The sequence below is a fragment of the Lolium perenne genome, chromosome 2, assembly GCF_019359855.2.
Source record: "Lolium perenne isolate Kyuss_39 chromosome 2, Kyuss_2.0, whole genome shotgun sequence".
Lineage (NCBI taxonomy): Eukaryota > Viridiplantae > Streptophyta > Magnoliopsida > Poales > Poaceae > Lolium > Lolium perenne.
This window is the reverse complement of record NC_067245.2, coordinates 332,876,705-332,900,154: the sequence shown is the minus strand read 5'-3', so window position 1 is coordinate 332,900,154 and position 23,450 is coordinate 332,876,705. Positions and strand designations below refer to the sequence as shown.

Genomic DNA, 23,450 nt, shown 5'->3' with positions numbered 1-23,450 from the left:
TCAATTGAGAATACAACAATCATATCTTTTAGTGCGATAATTCTTTATTATCTCTATTATGATGCATTATTACTAATCTTATATTCTTTCTATTTCTACAGCCAACATGGCAAGTTCACGTCCGGGACGAAACGTGAAAGTGATGGATTCCACACTAAGTGAATATGAAGGAGGACTTGCAGATATTCTACGTGCCATGTTACTTGAATTTGGGTGTGATCCCCAGATCCAAGTAAAGAAATACATGTACTACGACGGTACTGTATTGGCAAAGTGTAGGGTAGGGCTACAACTTCCCGAATCCTTGGGAATGAGCGTAGTAATGCCAGCAGGGGAAGCCAGAACTATCAACACAGCCTACCATATAGCCATTATGAGAGCCATAACCGATATTCGGGAGCATAAGACGAAAGAGCTTATGGGTTCCGAATTCACCCACATTCCTCATATGGAGGAGGAAGATGATCCCATGCTTAACCACTTCAAATATGCCAAACGCAAACCAGCAGAAGCTGCAAAATACATGGACAATAGCCGCAACTTACTATCATTGTTCTTTCAGTTGAACCGTCATTTGACGGGAGCAATTGATACAATGCTAGAGGAGTTTACTGAACCCAAGGAGGAGACTAGGGGGAAGGAACCTATGGAGAATGAGGTGCACACACCAGTTTACTCAGCTGGTGACTACATTAGTATTGACCACCCTGAACGAGAAACTACACCTGTTACACCTGGGAACTATTTTAATAGTTCCTATAGAGGCTATGAGGGTGGAGAGGAATCCGGAAACAATCAGCGTTCCGTGACTCCTATAGAAAACTCCACGGGTTGGCGTTGGGGGTCTGATACTGGAACTCATAGTACTTCAGTGTATTATGATGGGGAGATGAATGAGGACGCCACGACCCAGCACCAGAGTTATCCGTGGAATGGGGAAGAAGATGGAGGGTATCCGACACAGGTTGAGTCGGATACGAATGTTGGAAACACCTATGGTGGAGCTACAGGGGAGTACACCCGATGGGTGGACTATGATGCACTGAATGACCAGTTTGTGAACACTGATTTCTCCCTAGGATCATCATCTGATTCCGACTACCAGCCGACGGGGAGACCTTATGTTCCAGGTTTTGTCAGGAGGACGACACGTTCGACCGGATGGAAGCCTGGGATGTATCGGGAGTGAAGATCGACTAGAGTCCACCAAGGAAGGCAGGACTACAATACACAAGTACCACGTGTATTGTAGTGTGTAATATTTGTAGAAATTTGTACATATACTTTAATAAGTGAGTTTGCATACTCACATCGACTTGAGTATTGTAATAAGACCACTTAAGTATGTATATACATGGTATATGTTTTGTATGATTTGGATTTGCTTTTTGATTTCCATTGCGTGACTAGTTCTGTGCACAAAGTTGAGCTCAAAAAACTTGCGCATGGAGTAATTATGAGTATCATCTTGTGTTGCAGAACTAGGGGGTTATGTCGGGACCGGTAGGAGAGGAGACAGAAGCGCAGCGCATGGAGCGCGAGGCGAAGCAAAAGGAAGAGGCTGACGAAGCAGCTAGGAATCAGTTTCCACCACCACCACCCATGATGCAGCAGAACTTTGTTCAGTATATGCAGATGATGGAAGAGAGGCAACGTATCACGTTGGAGCAGCAGAATAAATTCTTCCAGGAGCTGCTGCAACAGAACCGGGTAGAGAGACCCGAGAATCAGGGAGTCACCTTAGCAGACTTCCAGAACACCAAGCCTATATCCTTTGCATACGCGCCCGAACCAATGGACGTGGAAGACTGGCTTATGGACACCGAGCGAAAGCTCAATACCGTTGGTTGCAACGACCAGGAGAAGGTTCGTTATGCTACCCACTTGTTGTGTGGACCTGCCGCATCATGGTGGGACAACATCGTAGCCGTTTATCCGGCTGGAAAAGTGTTTACCTGGGAGGAGTTTGCGAGGAAGTTCAGGGAATCCAATGTCCCTGAAAGTATTGTGGAACTGAAGCGTCGAGAATTTGAAAGTCTCGAGCAGAAGGACAAGGCCATCCTGACTTATGTTAGGGAATTCTCAAAACTGTCCCGGTACGCTGTTGAAGAAGTCAACACTGAGGAAAAAAAGAAGTAGAGGTTCTTGAGGGGGTTAAGTCCCCAGTTCAAGGTACAGCTCCGAATGATGAGAGCAACGAAATTCCAAGAGTTGGTGGATGCAGCCATCACTCTGGAAGATGATTTCAAGCAGCTGCAGGAGGAAAAGAGGAAAAAGGCCAAGTTTGAGCCTAAGAGGTTTTCCAGTAACAAGCCCAATACCAGCTTGAATTTCAAGCCAAGGTACAACAACAACAACAACAACAGCAACTACTACAGTAGCAGGAGGAACGAAGCGTTTCAGACTGCAAATCAAATAGTTTGCCGTATTTGTGGAATTAAAGGACATACTTCGAAGGATTGTCGTAAACCCAGAATCATTTGCTTCAGGTGTCGTCAGGAGGGACACATGATGAAGGATTGCCCCAATAAGAAGAATGGAGGAGGTCAGTCAGGAGGAGGAGCAAGTCGAGGAGGAAACGCTGGAGGGAACTGGAAGAACAAGAAACCCTTCGGCAAATTGAACTGCACCAGCTTGGAGGAGGTGGTTAACTCCGATCAGGCAGTGATAGGTACGCTCCAGATACTCACTCATCCTGGCAAAGTACTTTTTGATACTGGTGCAACTACATCATTCATTTCTCAGCAATTCATCATCAAACATGGGATTAGTTGCACTAAGTTAGATACACCCATAACTATACTTTCCGCGGGGGGAACGATAGTAGTAACCCATACCAAACAAAAACAAGTCATCATGATCAATAAGTGCGCGTTCGACGCAGACCTATTCATTTTACCGATGAAGGACATTGACGTCATTCATGGTATGAACTGGTTAGAAGCTAATGGAGCACTGATCGACTGTGTGAACAAGACTGTGTCTTTGAAAAGCCCCGATGGAAGTAGAATGATCTACCAAGGAGACAAGCATACCCAGATAGAAGTCGAGCTACATCTGAACATCATGAAGGAGGTGAAATTGGAAGATATGCCGGTAGTAAATGAATTCCAGGATGTGTTTCCTAAGGAATTACCTGGAATGCCACCTGGTAGGGAGATAGAATTCACTATCGACCTAATCCCAGGAACAGCTCCGATTGCTAAAGCACCATATAAGATGGGGCCTAAGGAGTTGAAATAACTTAAGGAGCAATTGGATGACTTGGAACAAAAAGGATTCATACAAGAAAGTGTTTCACCATGGGGATCACCTGTGATCTTCGTAGATAAAAGAGATGGAGGTAGAAGGATGTGCGGAGACTACAGGAATTTGAACAATGTCACAATCAAGAACAAGTATCCACTTCCAAGAATACAAGATCTATTCGATCAAGTTAGAGGCGCGGGAGTCTTCTCCAAAATTGATCTAAGATCCGGTTATCATCAGTTTAAGATCAAGAAGGAAGATGTTCTGAAAACAGCCTTTGTTTCAAGGTATGGACATCATGAATACCTTGTAGTGCCTTTTGGATTAACCAATGCCCCAGCAATTTTCATGAATCTCATGAATAAGATTTTCATGCCATATCTAGACAAGTTTGTCATCGTATTCATTGATGATATCTTGATCTATTCCAAAGACAAATCAGAACATGCTGAACATCTGAGGTTAGTGTTGCAAACACTAAGAGAACATCAACTCTATGCCAAGTTTAGCAAGTGTGAATTTTGGCTAGATCAAGTGGAATTTCTGGGTCATGTCATTAGTAAAGATGGAATAGCTGTTAACCCGAGCAAGGTAGCAGCAGTTCTAGAATGGGAAGCACCCAAGACTGTCAAGGAAATCCGAGGATTCCTAGGAATGGCAGGATATTATCGGAGATTCATTGAAGGATTCTCCAAGATAGCAGGACCAATGAAAAAGTTGTTAAGAAAGAACACACCATTCGTGTGGTCAGAGGAGTGTGAGAAGAGTTTTCAAACTCTGAAGGAGAAACTCACCACGGCACCGGTGTTAGCAGTTCCTGAAGTTGGCAAGGATTACACCGTGTACTGTGACGCATCCAAGCATGGATTGGGTTGCATACTCATGCAGGATCGGAAGGTAATATCTTATGGATCGAGGCAACTCAGACCTCATGAAGTGAACTATCCAACACATGACTTAGAATTAGCAGCAGTTGTATTTGCACTCAAAACTTGGAGACATTTTCTCTATGGAGCCAAGTGTGAGCTCTATACGGATCACAAGAGTCTCAAGTACTTCTTCACTCAAAAGGAACTCAATATGAGGCAGAAAAGATGGCTTGAACTGATCAAGGATTATGATTTGACCATCAATTATACTCCAGGAAAGGCCAATGTTGTAGCAGATGCCTTGAGTAGGAAGAGCACCGGCGGAGTGGAACAAGAGTTATCACCGGAGTTGAGGAAGGAAATAAGTCAAGCCCAGATACAACTTTGGGAGAAAGAAGCTTATGAAGGACTATCGGCTTTACAAGTAGCCGATGAGCTAAATGTCAACCTGAAAAATGAGATAATGATGGGTCAGTTGGACGATCCATTCATCGTGGAGGAGATGAGAAGGATAGATGAAGGAAGACCATCAGAATTTCACCGCGGAGAATCGGGATCATTATGGTTCCAGAAGAGAATTTGTGTTCCGGATATTGCTGAAATCAAGGAAGTAATACTCCGGGAAGCCCATCAAACACCATACTCCATTCATCCGGGAAGTACAAAGATGTACATGGATCTAAAGGAGCTATTCTGGTGGAACAACATGAAGAGAGGGATAGCACAATATGTGGCGGAATGCCATACCTGCCAAACGGTGAAGGCTGAACACCAGAGTCCGGCAGGAAAGTTACAACCTTTACCCATTCCACAATGGAAATGGGAGGAGATAGGAATGGATTTCATCACCGGACTACCCATGACCAATAAAAAGAAGGACATGATATGGGTAATCGTGGACCGGTTGACGAAAAGTGCACACTTCTTAGCGGTGAACCAGCAGGATAAAGGAGAGAAACTCATCGATCTTTACATCAAAGAGATCGTGAGTAAACATGGAGTGCCCAAGAAGATCGTGTCGGATCGAGGATCCGTGTTCACGTCAGCATTTTGGAAGCAACTACACGAAGCTTTAGGATCCAAGTTGGACTATAGCACCGCCTATCATCCTCAGAAAGGTGGACAAACGGAAAGAACTAACCAGATTCTAGAGGATATGCTTAGGGCTTGTGCCCTAGACTTCTGAGGATCATGGGAGGAGCATTTACCACTAGCAGAGTTTTCATACAATAATAGCTATCAAAGCAGCATCAAGATGGCACCGTTCGAAGCTCTGTATGGAAGGAAGTGTAGATCACCCATATGTTGGTATGAAGCTGGAGCAAGCAAAGAGTTCAATCCTGATTATGTCAAGGAAAAGCAACAAATCATCGACATCATAAGAGATAGGTTGAAGATAGCTCAAAGTCGGCAAAAGAGTTACGCCGATCAGAAAAGAAGAACATGGGAGCCACAAGTTGGAGACATGGTATATCTCAAGGTAAGCCCGATGAAAGGACTTCAGAGATTTGGAGTAAAGGGAAAGTTAAGCCCGAGATACATCGGACCTTTTAAGGTTCTGAGTCAAAACCGAGGGTTAGCCTTTGAATTGGAACTACCGGGAAGGTTATCTCAAGTTCACAATGGATTCCATGTGTCGCAACTCAGAAAGTGTTTAAAGATCCCAGATGAACCAATATCACATGAAGAGCTCGAGTTACAACCAGACTTGACTTACATCGAGAAGCCAGCGAAGATTCTCGAGGAGAACTGGAAACAACTCAGGAATAGAGCTATAAAATACTGCAAGATACAATGGAAGCATCATCCCGAGAGGGAAGCCACCTGGGAAAAGGAAGAAGACCTGAGGAAAACATACCCCGAACTCTTCAGGTATTACAACCACAACTTCGGGACGAAGTTTTCTTTAAGGGGGAAAGGCTGTAATGTCCCAGGTTTAGAGACGATCGAGGGGTAGATTTTAGAAAGGGATGTGCATTGCATTGTAAATTACGGGGAAATTTCGCACTTTTAAAACAAAATTGCATCGAAGGGGAACAGGTTTCTCTCCCGACATCCTACAGGGTTAGGGTTTTGAGAGTGCGATGAACTTGTTCTTACTTAACTAGATTAGGGTTTTGAGAAGAGGGAAGAGATATTGCATTGCAATGTTAAGTTACATGATTGAATTAAAAGTTAAGTTGCATGATTGAATTCAAACCAAATTTGAATTTGAATTTCAAATTCAAACATCAAATGGATATCACATAATTCAAACTTGAGATAATTTAATAAACAATTATCATTAATCAAGATTATAAATAATACAACAATTATGTAAAGCTCATTAAGGAAAATGGGAGCTTTATTGATAATCACACATAATACATTGTCAATTACAATATCCAGAATTGAATTATGATACATTACAACACATTACACAAATTGGAAAATCTAGAAAAAGGAAAATAAAAGAAAGATTACAAAGGAATGAATCTATCCTAAATACTATAAAATAGTCTTCATTTGATCTTGAACTTGGTGATCCTCTGGATCATCTTGAGCATTTGTTTGAAACCTGCACATAACATAGCAAAGCAAATAGTTATGCCAAGTGGCATTGCCACTTGGCAGGTTAGCAAAGAAATGGAATAGGGAGGATATGCACAGAGATCAGCCGAGCTGATCCTCTCCAAGTCCAAATACACAGCACCAGGCTACACACACAACCTACTCACATGGCTGTGTGCATGCTGCACACACACACAGTGAGTCACCAAAGGGGAAAGGTGGAGCTGTCGACCAGAGAAACAAAGGCCAACCATATAAAACCTTGCCACAGTAAACCCTAGTTCAGTCATCGACCAACCAGCAGGGTAAGCCACCAAGAACACCAAGAACACCAAGAACAGGAAGAACAGCCAGAGCTGTTCAACCTGTCCAGAATCACCACAGATTCAAACCAAGATCACAAGCTCACAAGGAGGAGCAGGACAAGCACCAGTTCATCATTGAAGCAATCCTCTACACCAACCCCAATTATAGGAGCTGGAGTGAGGTATACACAAGAATCATGAGCAAGCATCTGTCTTGCCCATAAATAAGCATGTGCATCAATCTCACACAAGCAAAAGGGTGAGAGTATCCAGTTTGTATCATCATCTGGCTACTAAGCCTTTTGGTGCAAGCAAACTAGAGAACAACCAGAAAGAAATTACCAAGGGAACATTGGTATGCCAACATGGTGACATACCAGAGAAATCCAACCTGGATTAATCCCTAACTAGCCACTCAAAACCATCTAGCACCTAAAGCCAAGCAAGCCACATAGACAGTTATGTCTATTCTTGTTATCAACAGCAAAGGAAAGAGGAAAAACAACAAGGATTCTTCCAGTGAGATATTCCCCAAATCACAGCAAGCCAACACAGGTGGGAGCTACCCTAACAGCAAGGAATTGCTGTCAGGGCCACCTCAACCACTATACCAAACCCAACAGAGAAGCCATGCACATATATCATCACCCAGATGGGTTCAAAAAGAAGCTAGGGTTCCCAACAGATGTTGGCATCCCTCTAGCTCAAGTTAATTGAGTTAAAGAATCATAACTGCAGAAACAATTCATCTCATTTATCAAATAAATCTTGCCAAGCTACACAGATAAATCATGTATACAAGTAATCAATACACCAGAGCCTTGCAGTGGATCCAATGGATCACTGCAAGCAACAACAATTGCTTGAGCCAACACCAGCACACACCAGAGCCAGTCTGTGTGACACACACACATCACAGGGTAAGCAGCAGTGAGGCACAGGAACAGCACCACAGCTTGTACAAGCAACTGATGATCAATAGATCATCAGAAGCTTGCTAGAGTATGTTACAACATGCTAGAATCAATTCTTGTATCAATACATGGACCAGATAATTAAATCAACCATATAACATGAACAATTGCATCACAGATAAATGAATACAGGCAGTACAACTGCATCCTGAAGCACTCCATCAAGGGATGGAGCTGCCAAGTCAGTAACAATGCTCAATTGAGCATGATCATGAATTATAGCACAGAGATAGCACACCAGGAGCACTGGCACTTGCCAAAGGCAAGGATCATGCATCATGATCAAGCCAGGGAGAAGTAATTGCACACACAGGAGAGGCAGGAGCAAGATAGCAGCAGCAGTAACAAATGAATAAAGCAAAGCATCACAGTATGCTCATGAGCAAGAGCTCATGAGTTGCAACAGCAAGCTATAGAGCAGAATAGCATAGCACAGCAGCCAGAATCCATGGCAAATGCACAGCAGCAGCATACGCATAGCAGTAGCTAGCACAACACCAGAGCTGGCTTGGCGCAAGGCACACAGAGGCGCAGAAGCAACAGCAGCACGGCAGTGCCAGCATCTCCATGAGGAGAGACAGGCTAGTAACTAGAGCATGGCATAGAGGAGGAGGAAGAAAGGGAGAAGATGGAGGCGTACTAACCTGGAGCAGCGCCACGGCGTCACCATGGCGGTACGGCGGCACAGCCTGGCCACGGCAGCGCCAAGCCATGGCCAAGCCAGGCGGTCGCCGAAGCACGGAGGCTCCAGCGCAGGCACGACGAGGCCTACGGACAAGCCACGGCACCAGGAACGTCGGCGGCGACGAGATCGCCGTGGATCTCCACGGCCAGACGAGCAGAAGGGTTGGGGGCGACACAAGGAGGCGACGAAGAACAAATCGGCGCGGTGGATCTGAAGCGCCGTCGAACGGCGGTTCAGACGCACCCCATCTCGCCGGCGGCGATGGCCGGAGAAATTCGGCGAAGGCGGCGGCGACGCGCGAGTCGCCAGAGCTCGGGGATTAGGGTTCGCGAGGGAGAGAGAGGAGGAAGTGAGGGCGACCGAGTGGGCCGGACCAGGCCAACAGGGGTGAGCCCAACCCACTCGGGTTCACCCTGACAGGTGGGCCCGAGGGCAATTTGGACATTTCCAAAATACCATTTAAGTGAGAATTTCTAAGAATTTTATAAAATAGAATATGGCTCTAAAAAAATAATTAAACATATGAAAATTGATCAACATAAAATTCTCTACCTGAATAAAATATCAAAGAGAATTTTTGAAGACAACTAAGAATAATCTTAATTTGATGATTTAAATAATGATTTAAATCACACATATTATTTTCAATAATGAAAATAAGTCCATTAATGCAATTGGACTTTAAAAACACCTTGGCAACATTTCAAGGTTGTATTTACCCTAAATAGAGTATCTCCAAATTATTCTTAGTATTAACCTCTCACATGAAATAATAACGACATCGGAAGGGGGGAACAAACCCTAAAACTGGAATCATGCATAACTGCTTCTTTAACCATTGCCCTTATCGGACAATGATGCTATTTTTCAGAGACAGAGGACAAGGGTCGGTCCACACCATCCAATTGCAAAACTTTGCAGTGTTCAGGCAAGTTCATCACTTGCTCATGTCATTTGAATATCTTTATCAAATTACTTGCAAAGTACTATGGTTATCACTATTGCATCAAAACCAAAACCACTATTTTCATAACTATGAATATGACTATGTGGTTGGCAATGGAACCATGGATTGTGTTGATATGGTGGAGGTTCCATTGCAAGGGTTTATATCCATCTAGGACTAAACAACAAATGTCGTCCAGTGATTCTTGTGCCGTAATAACCGTGTTAACCATAAGATCCGGAGTGGGACGGAGTAGTCAAAAGTGTTTCCACCTCTCGTTCATCAACGGACGCGCTTTACCGTAGTACACTTGTAATCCAAGGGGGCAAGCTGGTGAGGCTGGGGAGTCCTAAGTCCCCACGGCATTGTCCGTAGTACACTTGTCGCCCAAAGGAGCAAGATGGTGAGGCTGGGGAGTCCTAAGTCCCCACGGTATTGCGGTCTAGGATGGGTTGCAGCTACCGGCGAAGGAGTTTGGTTCGATCCCAGACTGTCTTCGTGGTCGGGGTCCACCCTGAAATCTATGGGAATAATGGGACCGGCGAGGACCCAGGGTCGGGGCATGCAACAAAGGGTGGGTGTTCGAGGTAGCGGAGGAACATGATTGGCTAGACCTTATACCGGGCCTCACACCATAGGAAGTGTGGACGGGAAAGCTGCCCGGTTGGCACCAAGGTTAAGATCTCTTATGGGTAAAGCAACACACCTCTGCAGAGTGTAAAGAACCGTGACCTGTCACTCGCTGTTCCGGGATATGGAACTGCGAACGCGGCCGGAAAGGAGCTCCATGAAGTTCTAGTAAACCGGTGAAGGCTGACGGACATAGCTCTTTGAAATAAAAGCAATCTCTTGAAGAAATGTTTATCAAAACCTGCATTGGTATTAGACTTTCTGGTCTAACATCATAGCTAGTGCATTAAACACCTCTTATCTATAATGAACTTGTTGAGTACGCTCGTACTCATCCCACTCTTAAATCTCTTGCTTAGATTGTCTGAACCGTCTGGAGGAGGACTACGACAACCCTGAAGGAGCCGAGATCATCGGCTATGAAGAACCAGACCTCTCAGGAGGTGTTGAAGGCGTAGACTACCTTATAGTCTACGGAACCGGGGAGGCTTCCGGAGGAGATCAAGCCTAGAAGCACCGAATAGTAGTAGTAGCCGAGCAGTGCGAACTCTTAGTACTTAGCTGCTCGTTGAAATAAATGTATAACTTAATGAGACTTCTATATTGTAAGTTAAGTTGGGTTCGCCTCGAACCCAGGAGTATCCCTCTTAGGACCCAAGAGGAGCTCCAAGACGATATGTGTATGATATTTGTAATAATAAATGAATGAGTCAAGGACCTGCTATGTTCTGTTGTACTACTCTGAGGGATGTAATATTTGCGGAATGGTACTTCGTGAATGTTATATCAACGACTGGCATACTACAACATGCAGTGGTATGCAGGGTCACCACACAACAATAAGCTCTAAAGTGTTTTAGATGAATTCTGGTAAAATTCGAATAACAAATATATGCAAAATAGAATTGAATTCCAAACTAGATTTTAAAACTGAAAATACAAAACATAAAATAAAAACATAAAAAGAAAAAGGAAAAGGAAAAAGACTTACCAGACCAGAGCAACCGAAGCAGGCCACCATCACAGCCCAGCAGCAGCCCACCAACGAAGCACAGCCCGAGACCAAAACCAACCCAAACCGCCATACCTATTCAATAAAAAGAAAACGAAAAATAGAAGACCATCGTCTTCATCTTCCTCTGCGAGGCCGACACTGCGATGGCACCGTCATCGACGTCGTTCTTGACCGCCACAGACTTCAACGACCAGCCCAGAGGCGCGTACAAGATCCTCCACGTCTGAGTCTATCCGAAAACATCCAGATTCGTGCACGAAACCTTGTCGACATCGCTGGCGCATCTGAGCCATCGCCGGTGATGGAAAGGAAAATTCCGTCCTCGCCAAGCCCTATAAAAGCATCACCAGCATCGCATGGAAACCCTAGAACCTCGACGCCTCTCCATTTTCTCTCTATCTCTCTATCTCTCGGCACCATCTGAAAGTTGATGCCGGAGTCGAGCACGAAGCCACCGTTTGGGACCACCCCGGAGTCCGTGGTGTGGACGAGGTCGGAACAGACGGGGATATTAGTCGAGGTCGGATGATACCCAATGGGGTATGCTGACCGACGGGGATATTAGTCGAAGTCGGAACATACCGGCGAGGACCCAAGGTCGGAACTGCAACAAGGGTGGGTGTGCGGCGTCGCGGAGAAATGCAATGATTGGCTAGGACCTTACACCTGGGCTCACACCAAGGAAGTGTGGACGATCCTGAAACTCGGTTGGCAACAATGATAAGATCTCTTATGGGTAAAGCAACACACCTCGTGTATCAAATCGTGGTTTGTCACTCCCTTTGGAACTGTAAACGCGGCCGGAAAGGAACTCAATAAAGTTCTAGACACCCGGTGAAGGCTGAGAAATGATTACAAAAACATGCATTGCCTATGACTTTCTGGTCTATGGCTGTAGGTAGTGCATTAAACACCTCTTTCCTATAGTAAACTTGTTGAGTACGCTCGTACTCACCCCTCTTTGAATCCACTGCTTAGATCTGAAGGCATTAAAGGAAGATCTACAGGGCAACTCCAAGACTGAGGAGTCAACAACTACTTCCAGAGATAGGATCCCACCAGAGGAGTTAAACACCACATCCACCATGGAGAAAACCTAGATTGGCCGTAGAAGGGAACTAGCTCCCTAATCCTAGCTCCAAATTAGTTAGAATCCAATCATAGCCTCTATAAGTCAAATCCTCTATAGATTGAGTTCGTGATAGGTTAGACTACGAGTTGTTCTTCTGGAGTTTAAGTTTTATCTCATTGTAAAATAGGAGGTTGTGTTGATCTTCTGTAAAGAGTCGGTGTTGTAATTCTATAGACATGCCTTGGACCCGTAAATGTTTCTGTTGAACCACTCTGAGGGACGTAATACTAGTGGAACAGTGTTTCGTTGGAATTATGTCAACGACTTGCATACTACACCATGCAGCGGTATGCTGGGTCACCACATTATCTCCTCATGAAAAATACTGCCAGAATTACGGTTGAGGTTGAAATTAGCACGCTTGTGCGCCGTTGAAAAATTACCGTCGCATAAATATACGCCCTCGAAAAATTACTAGTAGGTAGTTAACTGCTTGTTGCATAGCTGATATATGCAAACTACGATTGACCTTCAACATTTTTACCGAGAAATTGCTTTTAGAAAAAAATATAGGTGATTACGTCCTCATGAAAAATTACTGCTAGAATCACGGTTAAGGTTAAAATTAGCACGCTTTGCGGCCGTTGAGAAATTACCATCGCGGAAATATGCAACCTCAAATAATTACTACGAGGAAGTTAACAATCATAGCGTGAACCGGGCAAGGGGTGGCCATGATGCCGAGGTTGAGGTGTCGGTGTCAAATGTGCAACTTGCCAACTTCATGAAGCTGGCCAAGAGAACACTCGAGATGGAAGCGCAGGTAATGAGGATCTCCGTAACGGCAACAGTGGTTTTTTGCTTTGTACCTAGACTGGAGCAGCTTTGAGATACTTGGAGATCCTACTTGCATCGTAGCTCTTAGCTAACTTAACAGTTCCCGAGGGGTTAAACTCATCAATACTCTGCACCGTTTTGTTACTCATGTCAAGAGCAATTATCCATGTTGTGTTGTTGTTGTCGTCGCCGCAGCGATTCTTGGCAAGGAAGTAAAAAAGGCCATCGTCTTGCAGGCTCAGGCTGGCCAGGCTTATGCGGAGAGTCGACAAGGTCGGCTGAGGTGTACCGGCATCCAGCCACAACATCTGCAGCGGTTCAGATATATCAGAGGATTCCAGCTCGTAATCCTTGTGCCACCGAGACTTCCTGCTCGTCTTGATGCTCCATATGGAGGCCTTCCACCTATTCAAGGTGCGGGAGCTACCCGGAACGACATGAGACTCCATCTCGAGGTACTTGATGAAGCCATCAACGAAGGCGATGTCCCGAACAGACCTTGGATTGCCATGCCGGCTCTGTGGCGGCAGGGGAACGACACGAAGCTTTGGGCAATCGTCGAGCACGTTGCACAGGAGGATATTGCAGAGATCCACCCATGCCACCGTGCCTCGATCTCCTCCGATGGTGATCGTCTTGGATGTGGCGTGGCTCTGGGATATGCCTCCACACCGTCTGGGGGTGATCGTCTTGTCTGTGAAGTGGCAGTGGGATTCCTTTTTCTTCGCCAGCACCGGTTGCTTGCTCCAGGTGTTGGTGCCAGAGTGGTACAGGCAGAGTAGAGAAGTCCCCACGAGTCCGAGGTCCGCACCACGGACCTGTGCGGCGATGACGTAGTCACCGGAGTCATGCTCCTCCTGTCCGCACCTGCTGCCGCAGGTGCGCACGATGGCGAACGAGTGATCGTTGAACACTGGACTGAACACAGGGTATTCGCCGGGCTGCGGGATGTGCCTGAGCGAGGGGCCGCCGGCGTCGTAGACCAAGTAGTGTAGTTTGTCCACGGGGAAGCCGCGTTCGTCTCTGGCGAAGCCGAACCTGTCTATGGCGGCGCCAATTTTGTCAATGGCGAGGCGGAGGAGCACGAGGCCGCCGTCGGACTCCGCGGCGATGATGTGGGGCTTGACGGCGAACTCGGTGTAGCCAAAGGCGGTGGCGTGGACGCAGAAGTAGGAGACCAGCGGCGGGCGGCCGGCGCAGAAGGTGAGCTTGATGGTGCCCCGGGCGCCGAGGCCGCTCGTCTCGCAGTAGGCGGTGGTGGCGTTGGTGCGGTCGGCGAAGTAGGCGTGCGGCTCGATGAGCACGAAGTCTGGTCTCGGGACATTGCCGTCGGTGTTGTCTGGGTAGCCATAAGGAGGAGGTTTCGGGGGTGAGTTGGGTGCGCTTAGGATCTCGTCGTCGTCCTCATCGTCGTCCGCAGTCGACGTCTCGCTTTGAGATCCGACGATGTCATGCTCTTCGTCGTCCGTGCGCACGCCATACGACCAGCCATCCATCGATATCTCACTTCGAGATTCATCGCTGTCACGCCCTTCGCCTTGGGAGGCTTCCTCGTCGTAGTCGTCGTTGTCGTAGATGTATGCAAAAGGATCTAGGGAGCGCCGGTAGCGATAGTAGGGGCTGCCCATCGATTCCACGCTTGAGATCCGATTATCGGTTGCCTCCTCTTCAACGTCGATCGATCTTACGGCGTATCGATGGGAGGTTGAGGCTATCAGAGTTGGAGATCGGGGCGGCCGGATCGAATATGGCCACGGGAACCTGAAAACTACTGGGCTGGACTAGCTCGCTACGCCGTATGGGCCGTTGTTAGGCCGGGCTGGGTAGGGCTTGCTCAGTTCCGGGAGACCCCGTCGCCCCGACAGTCCTCGTCGGAAAACGGGGCCCGGCCGCGCTCTCTCCTCCAGTGAGTCTCCACTCCCCACCACCGCTCACCTGACGCACACGCACAGTCCCGCTCCCCGAACCCCAGCACCCGCTCCGCCGCGGCCGGCGATGCTCCTCTCCGGCCCGCAGCCGCCCACCCCGTCGCTGCTGCTCCCGGAGAGCAGCGGCGAGGACGGCGGCGGCAACGGCGCCGCCGCGCACGACCACGACTCCTCCTCGCGCGCCTCCGCCCCGAAGAAGCGCGCCGAGACCTGGGTCCAGGACGAGACGCTCTGCCTCATCGCGCTGCGCCGGGAGATGGACGACCACTTCAACACCTCCAAGTCCAACAAGCACCTCTGGGAGGCCATCTCCGCCAAGATGCGCGAGCAGGGCTTCGACCGCTCCCCGAGCATGTGCACCGACAAGTGGCGCAACCTCCTCAAGGAGTTCAAGAAGGCGCGCAGCCACGCGCGCAGCAGCGCCGCAGCCGGAGGGAACGGCTCGGCAAAGATGGCATACTACAAGGAGATCGACGACTTGCTCAAGCGCAGAGGGAAGGCCGCTGGCTCGCCAGGCGGGAGTGGCGGTGTCGCTAAGAGCCCCACGCCAACTACCAAGATCGAGTCCTACCTGCAATTCGCGGATAAGGGTATGAATCATGCTTCTCCTGCCCTTCTGTCTGACTAACACAGCTATGCTTGTTTGCTTGCTGACAGGAACTTCAATTCCTCATTCTCAGTAGTATTTGATAACGGATTGGGTATGCATCAGTGTAAAATTAGGTATACGTCAGTGAATCGTCGGCTGTGCAGCACCATTTGCTAGCAACCTAAGCTGTTGGTAGTTCCTGTACTGCACATATTCAGATATTACAGTGTTATGTTCTGTCTAGTTCACTGGCTGAATACAACAAGTCAACAACAAAGCCTAGTTCACTTATATTTTCTATCTACTTCAGTAGCTGACTACCGGCACCAAATTTTATAGCATCAAGTTAGTTCACTCTTCAAGCTTACCGATCTACATGGTGTGATAATACTTAGCAGTTACCACGAGCCTTTTTGCTAAGCTAGCTACTACTATATATTTGCAATTGGTTTGGGTCTCCACCTCGAGTGCTATGGTGGGTGCATACAAAGATGGGGCTATCTGATATACTGTTGGATTATATGTCTGGTGCATCGTTTAATTAATAGTGACTAACTGAATATTTGGACTTTGTGCTTATTATATTAGATTTATGATTGATTGATTTTTTGTTAGCTTATATGTACTCATGTTCACTGCCTTCAATCTAGGTTTTGAAGATGCTAATATTCCATATGGCCCTGTTGAAGGTACTGATATATTCGTCATCTGCAATAATCCCGACCTATTTATTTCTGTATCTCATTTTATCAGCTTGTTTCATATTTATATGTATGGCCTTCCTCTTACTTGGTTCAATATTCTGTCAGAAAGTTGTGCCTGCCTACTGACCTAGAGGTTAGCATATCAAGCTTGAGATAGAGTCATTTGTGGACCAGTCATTATTTTCATGTAATGGCTGAACACACGAAAAAGTGTTCCAAAAATAGTGAGTTTCTTGGTGAGGCTTTTTTTTGCTAACCCTGTAGAACAGTTTTTGCTCTTTACTCACTAATTGCGTAATTCATTCTAAAATGGAAATCTGGTTAGGTTTATAATGTTGTTTTAACCAAGGGTAAGGATTATAATTTAACTGCTTCAGACTGAAACCAGATTGGATATCTAAGAAGGAAAGTTGCCCATGAAATGCAGGGAAAAAAATATTCTCGATCAAAAAGCACATTTATATCAATGTACTACCGCTGTTTCAATGAATAATGTGTATATTTTTTTGAAAAGTCAAACTACGTTAAGTTTGACCAAGTTTTTGAAAAAGTTATTAACATGTAGAATATAAAATTTATATTGTTAGATAACATCATGGCCTATATTTTCGTATGATATCTATATAATATTACAGTTGTTGATAGTTTTTTCTTAAAGTTTGGTCTAACTTCATTTAACTTGACTTCTCAATAAAAATATAGGCCTTATTCACTGAAACGGAGGGAATATAATTTAAAATGAGTAGAGTGCATTGGTAATCCTATAGGTATCCCTGGAGTGTCACGTTAGTCCTGATAGTATGACGGTGCATATCTGAGTCCCAGCAGTGCAATAGGTCATTGTAGGTCCAGTCGTGGTTGAATCAGCGGTGACCTGCATATGTGGTTGATTGGCCGTTGCCATGTAGGCTGAGGGCCCACGTAGGCTAACTGGAAATTGTCTGGTGTTCGGGTGCAATTCGGAAGGCAAAGGCAAACTGCGAGGGCACAGTTCCAGAAAACGAAGAAGCACCATTCGTGCCCTACCTCCCTGCTGAGTGACTAACAGGAGAAGCTCTCAACTAGGGGAGATAACACCAGAGGTGGAAGAGATGTGGAGAGGAGGCAGACAGTAAATAGGAGAATGGAGGAAAATATTTACGATGAAAATTTTTGCACATTTTCCTAATAGCCCTGGCAAGAGTTTTGCCGCCAAGTGATTCTCAGTCTACATGGCAATGCTCTACCCGCCATGCGTGCAGGCTGGCACTGATTTTGGCTGGGTAGAACCTGTAGAGAGTCACTTATTGCATTGTCAGAGCTCAAACACATGCTCTCATACTATTAGGACTAACTTGTCACCCTCAATATTCTTTTGGACCTCCATTGCTGTTTACTCATGCTGTAGTGAGTCACTTATTGCACTATCAGGACTCAAAAACTTTGCATCTAGACCAAATAGCTTGCTAATCAAGGTGAATATCACATGGGTCATCACGTCAAGGTGTCGTTTAGACCAGTTTGGCACTAACTACAAACTAAAATTACACTTCATTTTATATCTGATTTGTGTAGTTTCGTAATCCAACTTCCGTCATCAATGTTTGCATACTACAATTGTGATAAAGACAAGGTTATAATCAATGCTGATTTGCTTTTGCCTCTTTCTGTTTTATAGCGAGTGGTAGGTCATTGCTGAGTGTTGACGATCGTCTGGAGCCTGACAGGCATCCACTTTCTTTAACTGCAGCTGATGCAGTTGCAACGAATGGTGTGAACCCATGGAATTGGAGAGACACCTCAACTAACGGTACAGACCCATACACAATGCAAGTTAATACATTTCAAGATATTGTGGATTTTCACCACCAGGAATTTGGACTGATTGGGAATGCTGCTGTCTTACTGTTTAGTTGATGAACTGATTTTGTTTTTCACTGGATAGTATTTGTTCTGGTTATGTGAATATCCTCCTGCTCTAAGGAACCTGAAGCCAGAAAAAGGCTTAAAAACCTCTGCTATTGTTTCGATTTATTTCTTCTTGATAGATAGTGCACACATTTGTACTATATATTTTAAGGTGCTAGAACTTATCACTTGCATAGTACAAAAGCTCAACTCCTACAACAACACAATTGGCATCCAGTAGCTCAGTTACATTCTCAGGTCAACTCAATTACTTTGGTTCCTTTTCTTCATCTGTTGCATTGATTGAGAAACCTGCATAAACCTCATGCAGGTGGAGATAATCAGGGTACTTATGGTGGGAGGGTTATTTTAGTCAAGTGGGGTGACTACACTAAAAGAATAGGGATTGATGGTACTGCCGAGGCAATTAAAGAGGCCATCAAATCTGCATTTGGATTAAGAACAAGACGAGCTTTTTGGCTTGAAGATGAGGATGAGGTCGTTCGTTCCTTGGACAGGGATATGCCAGTTGGAATATATGCTCTTCATCTTGATAACGGTAATTATAAAATGTATTCTCTTCCATGGAATAAGATTGTTTACTTTCTTCTTAAGAACCAAAAATGGCATATTGTAGTTCTATGGATCATTGATATACCGACTTGATGAATTTTCCCTTACTGACTTGATGAATTTTGCATCTATCTTGCACCATGTTAATCACTAATTGGTAAAATTGCTATTCATGTTCATGGGCATTTATTTTGATGCTTCCAGTAATGACTATGATGCCCTCACTCAAATGAACCTATTCTGCAATTTGTGTGGTCTGCAGACATCCTTGTTGAATGTACTTTTAGTGTTATAAACCAAAGCAATTATTGGTTTAATAACTGTTGTTCCTTTTAAAAGAATCTATTACCGAAGATATTAGTTACAGAAGGGCTATCGATCCAAGCTCATCCCTGTTATGTTCGTTTCAGGGATAACAATCAAGATCTGCACATTCGAAGATGCAGAACGCATGACAGTTCGGACAGAAGATAAAACATTCTACACTGAAGATGACTTCAGAGATTTCCTGTCTCGGCGTGGTTGGACACTCCTCAGGGAGTATAGTGGGTACAGAGTCGCTGATAATCTGGATGATCTTCGCCCTGGTGTGATTTATCAGGGGTTGCGCTCGCTTGTTGATTGATCCTGCATGTGGGCGGGTTAATTTGGCATCATTTGCCTTAGAGGCATCTAATTTATGTCCACGATAGAAGTGGACCACCATACAGCCTAACCTAGTTTAAAGCCAAGCAGGTCTTGGCTGTCCCTGACTATATATGTAAATGTATTCCTGTATAACATTGTACATTTGCCTATAACTATAAGAATGGCTGTCCTTGGAAACAAATCCATTCAGCAAGGTTGCCTGAGTATCAATCAATCAGATGGAACCGTGACCATGGGACCATCTATCCTGGACTGTAACTTGATTTTGTTGTCACAGGGACCGCTGTAACTGGGCTTTTTGAGATTCAGTTGCTTGATGCTTGCCTTGGCTGTCCTTTGAAACAAATCCATCCAGCAAGGTTGCCTGAGTATCAATCAATCAGATGGAACCGTGACCATGGGACCGTCTATCCTGGACTGTAACTTGATTTTGTTGTCAAGGGGACCGTGCTGTTTGAGATTCAGTTGCTTGATGTTGTTAGGTTGTACCATGGGATGTGGGTTGTCCAAAACAATTATGAATTATCTTGTTTCCCCAGTTTGATTTAAAACTGGATTTACTTTTGTGCATTCTTAGGTTGCTGGAGTATCAGCAGTCCACTTATGTTCAGTGATGTTAGACGAGCTTGGAGACTGTAGAGCATGAAGGCGTAGCAAAATTAGTTAGGCTGTAATATCACATCACGCCTCGAAGCTTGCGATGTAAGAGCTGCGAAGCAAATTTGCAATCCAACAGCAGATGGAAAACGGCAACCTTTCATCCAATCAAACAGGGATAAAACAGTACATGTTTCCTGAATGAACACAAGGAAAATTTCTCCAGCAGGTACATGTTTCGTGAATGAACACACACAAGGAGAATTTCCCCAGCAGGGTCACTTCCAGACGTGAATGAACGATTCACACAGGTCACTTCACGCCTCGAAGCTTGCGATGTAAGAGCTGCGAAACAAATTTGCAATCCAACAGCAGATGGAAAACGGCAACCGTTGCATCCAATCAAACAGGGATAAAAAACAGTACATGTTTTGTGAATGAACACAAGGAAAATTTCTCCAGCAGGTACATGTTTCGTGAATGAACACAGGGAGAATTTCCCCAGCAGGGTCACTTCCAGACGTGGATGAACGATTCACACAGGCCATTTCACGCCTCAAAGCTTGCCATGTAAGAGCTGCGAAGCAAATTTGCAATCCAACAGCAGATGGAAAACGGCAACCGTTGCATCCAATCAAACAGGGATAAAAGACGGCAACCGTTGCATCCAATCAAACAGGGATAAAAAACAGTACATATTTCGTGAATGAACACAAGGAAAATTTCCCCAACAGGGTGAATGAATGATTCACACAAGTCACTTCACGCCTCGAAGCTTGCGATGTAAGAGCTGTGAAGCAAATTTGCAATCCAACAGCAGATGGAAAAGGGCAACCGTTGCATCCAATAAAACAGGGATAAAAAACAGTACATGTTTAGTGAATGAACACAAGGAAAATTTCTCCAGCAGGTACATGTTTCGTCAATGAACACAAGGAGAGTTTCCCCAACAGGGTCACTTCCAAACGTGAATGAACGATTCACACAGGTCACTTCACGCCTCGAAGCTTGCGATGTAAGAGCTGCGAAGCAAATTTGCAATCCAACAGCAGATGGAAAACAGCAACCGTTGCATCCAATCAAACAGGGATAAAAAACAGTACTCCAGCAGGTACATGTTTCGTGAGTGAACACAAGGAGAATTTCCCCAGCAGGGTCACTTCCAGACGTGAATGAACGATTCACACAGGTCACTTCACGCCTCGAAGCTTGCCATGTAAGAGCTGCGAAGCAAATTTGCAATCCAACAGCTGGCAACCGTTGCATTCAATCAAACAGGGATAAGAAAGAGTACATGATTCGTGAATGAACACAAGGAAAATTTCTCCAGCAGGTGTACATGTTTCGTGAATGAACACAAGGAGAGAATTTCCCCAGCAGAGTCACTTCCAGACGTGAATGAACGATTCACACAGGTCACTTCACGCCAGCAGGTGGATGTAATGTCTGGAAGCTCTGGGGCCGCCGCAGGTTACTCATCGTCCAGGTCGTCGACCTTGTACGACACCATCGTGTCCACCTTGTGGATCTGCCGTCGCAAGAAGAGCGAACGCACCACCATTAGCATTTCATCATGCACCTACAGACCATTGCATCCCAAGAAGGAACGAACTGTTTACCTTGGTGTCGAAGGAGTGCAGCTTCACCATCTGCGGGTTGTCGATGAGCTTGGCGTCGCTCTCGACCCAGGTGAAGGGCACGGCGGTCTCCGCGTCGGTGTAGGCCAGCACGTCGAATATGCCTGGAGCCAAATTCGAGAGTCAGAAGAGAGGGGGAGTGTCAGTTAAGTACGAAGGTGGAACAGGGTGTTGTTCTCTGTTAAGCAATGACGGCACTGCTTCCTTCGCTTCTGCTTACATGGCTCTTCGAGGCAGGGGAGGAAGGAGATGCAGGAGTTGACCTGCCGCATGATGGCCTGGATCTCCCTCATGATCTCCTTGTCGCTCTTCTCCTTGATCACCCTGAAGCGCAATCCATCGGAAGCATCAGCGGATACAGTTTCAGTTCAATCAGGATCGAACAGAATCAAAATCTTATCAGAGCGGCCAGCGGATACAGTTTCAGTTCAACCAGGATCGAACAGAATCAAAATCTTATCAGAGAGAGCGGCCGGCGTATCTATGTACATACCCCTTCTCGACGACCTCGACGTCGGTCACGATATTGAAGTTCCAGCGCTCGAGCACCTCGCCAGCAGCCTTGCTCATGATGACCAGGACGATCCTCTGCAGCTGCCCCGCCTCAAGCCACTCTGCAGCAGTCCGCGGCGATACGCAAATAAGGAAAATAACCGAACAAACTAAGTGCGGCGCGAGGGAGATCTCGATTGGGGACGAACCAGAGAGCTGGGAGGTGAGGTTGGTGATGAAGGTCTTGACGGCCTCGTCCTGCGTGAGCAGCATGGGGAGGCCGTACTTCTTCACCCTCGCGAAGCTCTCCTCCGGGTACACCCCGCGGTTGTACAGGATGCTGCAGCCACCAGAAAAAACCACGAATCAGTCGCCGAATCCGAGATATTCCCCCTACCGCCCCATCTCGAAATAAATCGGAGCATCGTCAGAGACGACGCCGCCGTTCGCCGGCCCGTCCGCGCACCTGTTCGCCGCGTAACCTGCAACCGAATCATTCAATCAGATACGCGCGCGAGCGACTGGGGAAAGGGGATTTGACGGCGGCGCGGGGCGGGGCGTACCGAAGAACTCGCTGACGATGGCGGCGGAGCCCTTGAGTGTGATGATGTCCTTGGACACCGTCCTCGACGCCATCTCTGCTACTCTCGGCCTGGGTCTTCCTCCTACGCGGCGGTGGCGGCGGCAGCGGCTCCTCCTTGCTCTCTCTCCGGCTGCGTGCGCTCGTGCGGCGTGAGAGGGGAGAGGGGAGAAGATGGGGGAGCAGCAACGGCCAAATTATTCCTGAGGCGGCGGCGCTTATGGGGAATTGGGAACTCAGTTCTTTTCGGAGCGTTTTGGAAATGGATCGGTCGATTGGTGGATCCGCACGGTGGTGGCATTTTGAAGTGGACCGGGCCGGCGCTCCCAACGGTCGTCTCTGGGTGGGCCACCGCACCAAGCTTAGGGTGGCGCAATTTCTTTCTTTTTTCTCGGCGCGATTGATTACTCCTAATCAGATCCCGTATTCCCGTACGTATCATTTTGTACCGTCAAAGAAGAATGCGAGATGAATCTGGCAACTAACCCATGGTAAGCCAATCCCCTCTCTGACAATTCGATCCCTTGAGCAATCACTTTTCTTGGCGCGGAAGCGCTCGCGGAGCGAGTCAATTCCCTTTTTATCACGTAGTGTTTTAATTGCGTTCACACATGTTCACACTAACAGCTTGTATTACTACTTTGCAAGTTGCATGTGGCAAAGAGCGTTCACACTGCATGCAT

At 46.3% G+C, this 23,450-nt stretch overlaps 2 protein-coding genes across 3 annotated transcripts; one reads left to right on the top strand and one right to left on the bottom strand.

Moving 5' to 3' along the window:
* Positions 1-15,008: 15,008 nt before the first annotated feature.
* LOC127335324 (trihelix transcription factor GT-1) lies at positions 15,009-19,642 on the top strand. 2 transcript variants are annotated; one of them, XM_051361945.2, is made up of 5 exons: positions 15,009-15,650; positions 16,300-16,338; positions 18,083-18,142; positions 18,572-18,799; positions 19,224-19,642. In XM_051361945.2, the coding sequence occupies exons 1-5, from the start codon at positions 15,128-15,130 to the stop codon at positions 19,436-19,438; spliced, it is 1,065 nt and encodes a 354-aa protein (XP_051217905.1). In that variant the 5' UTR covers positions 15,009-15,127; the 3' UTR covers positions 19,439-19,642. The 2 variants fall into 2 exon arrangements, with proteins under 2 accessions (XP_051217905.1, XP_051217904.1); XM_051361944.2 differs by having other exon boundaries at positions 15,010-15,650; positions 18,011-18,142.
* Positions 19,643-21,275: 1,633 nt separating this feature from the next.
* LOC127335326 (mitotic spindle checkpoint protein MAD2) lies at positions 21,276-23,022 on the bottom strand. The gene is made up of 7 exons (XM_051361946.2): positions 22,751-23,022; positions 22,654-22,669; positions 22,397-22,527; positions 22,189-22,309; positions 21,916-22,019; positions 21,678-21,799; positions 21,276-21,586 (listed from the first exon to the last, which is right to left on the bottom strand). Exons 1-7 carry the CDS (start codon positions 22,821-22,823, stop codon positions 21,530-21,532), a joined length of 624 nt encoding a protein of 207 aa, XP_051217906.1. The 5' UTR covers positions 22,824-23,022; the 3' UTR covers positions 21,276-21,529.
* Positions 23,023-23,450: the final 428 nt, after the last annotated feature.

Bases quoted from the DNA above. Each gene is read 5' to 3' on its own strand.
- LOC127335326 (XM_051361946.2), bottom strand. From the start codon at position 22,823: ATGGCGTCGAGGACGGTGTCCAAGGACATCATCACACTCAAGGGCTCC. The intron at 22,020-22,188 runs GTATGTACATAG...ATTGCGCTTCAG, and splicing joins GTCGAGGTCGTCGAGAAGGG to GGTGATCAAGGAGAAGAGCG. The intron at 21,800-21,915 runs GTAAGCAGAAGC...ATTTGGCTCCAG, and splicing joins CCCCTGCCTCGAAGAGCCAT to GCATATTCGACGTGCTGGCC.
- LOC127335324 (XM_051361944.2), top strand. From the start codon at position 15,128: ATGCTCCTCTCCGGCCCGCAGCCGCCCACCCCGTCGCTGCTGCTCCCG. The intron at 18,143-18,571 runs GTACAGACCCAT...AACCTCATGCAG, and splicing joins GAGAGACACCTCAACTAACG to GTGGAGATAATCAGGGTACT. The intron at 18,800-19,223 runs GTAATTATAAAA...TGTTCGTTTCAG, and splicing joins TGCTCTTCATCTTGATAACG to GGATAACAATCAAGATCTGC.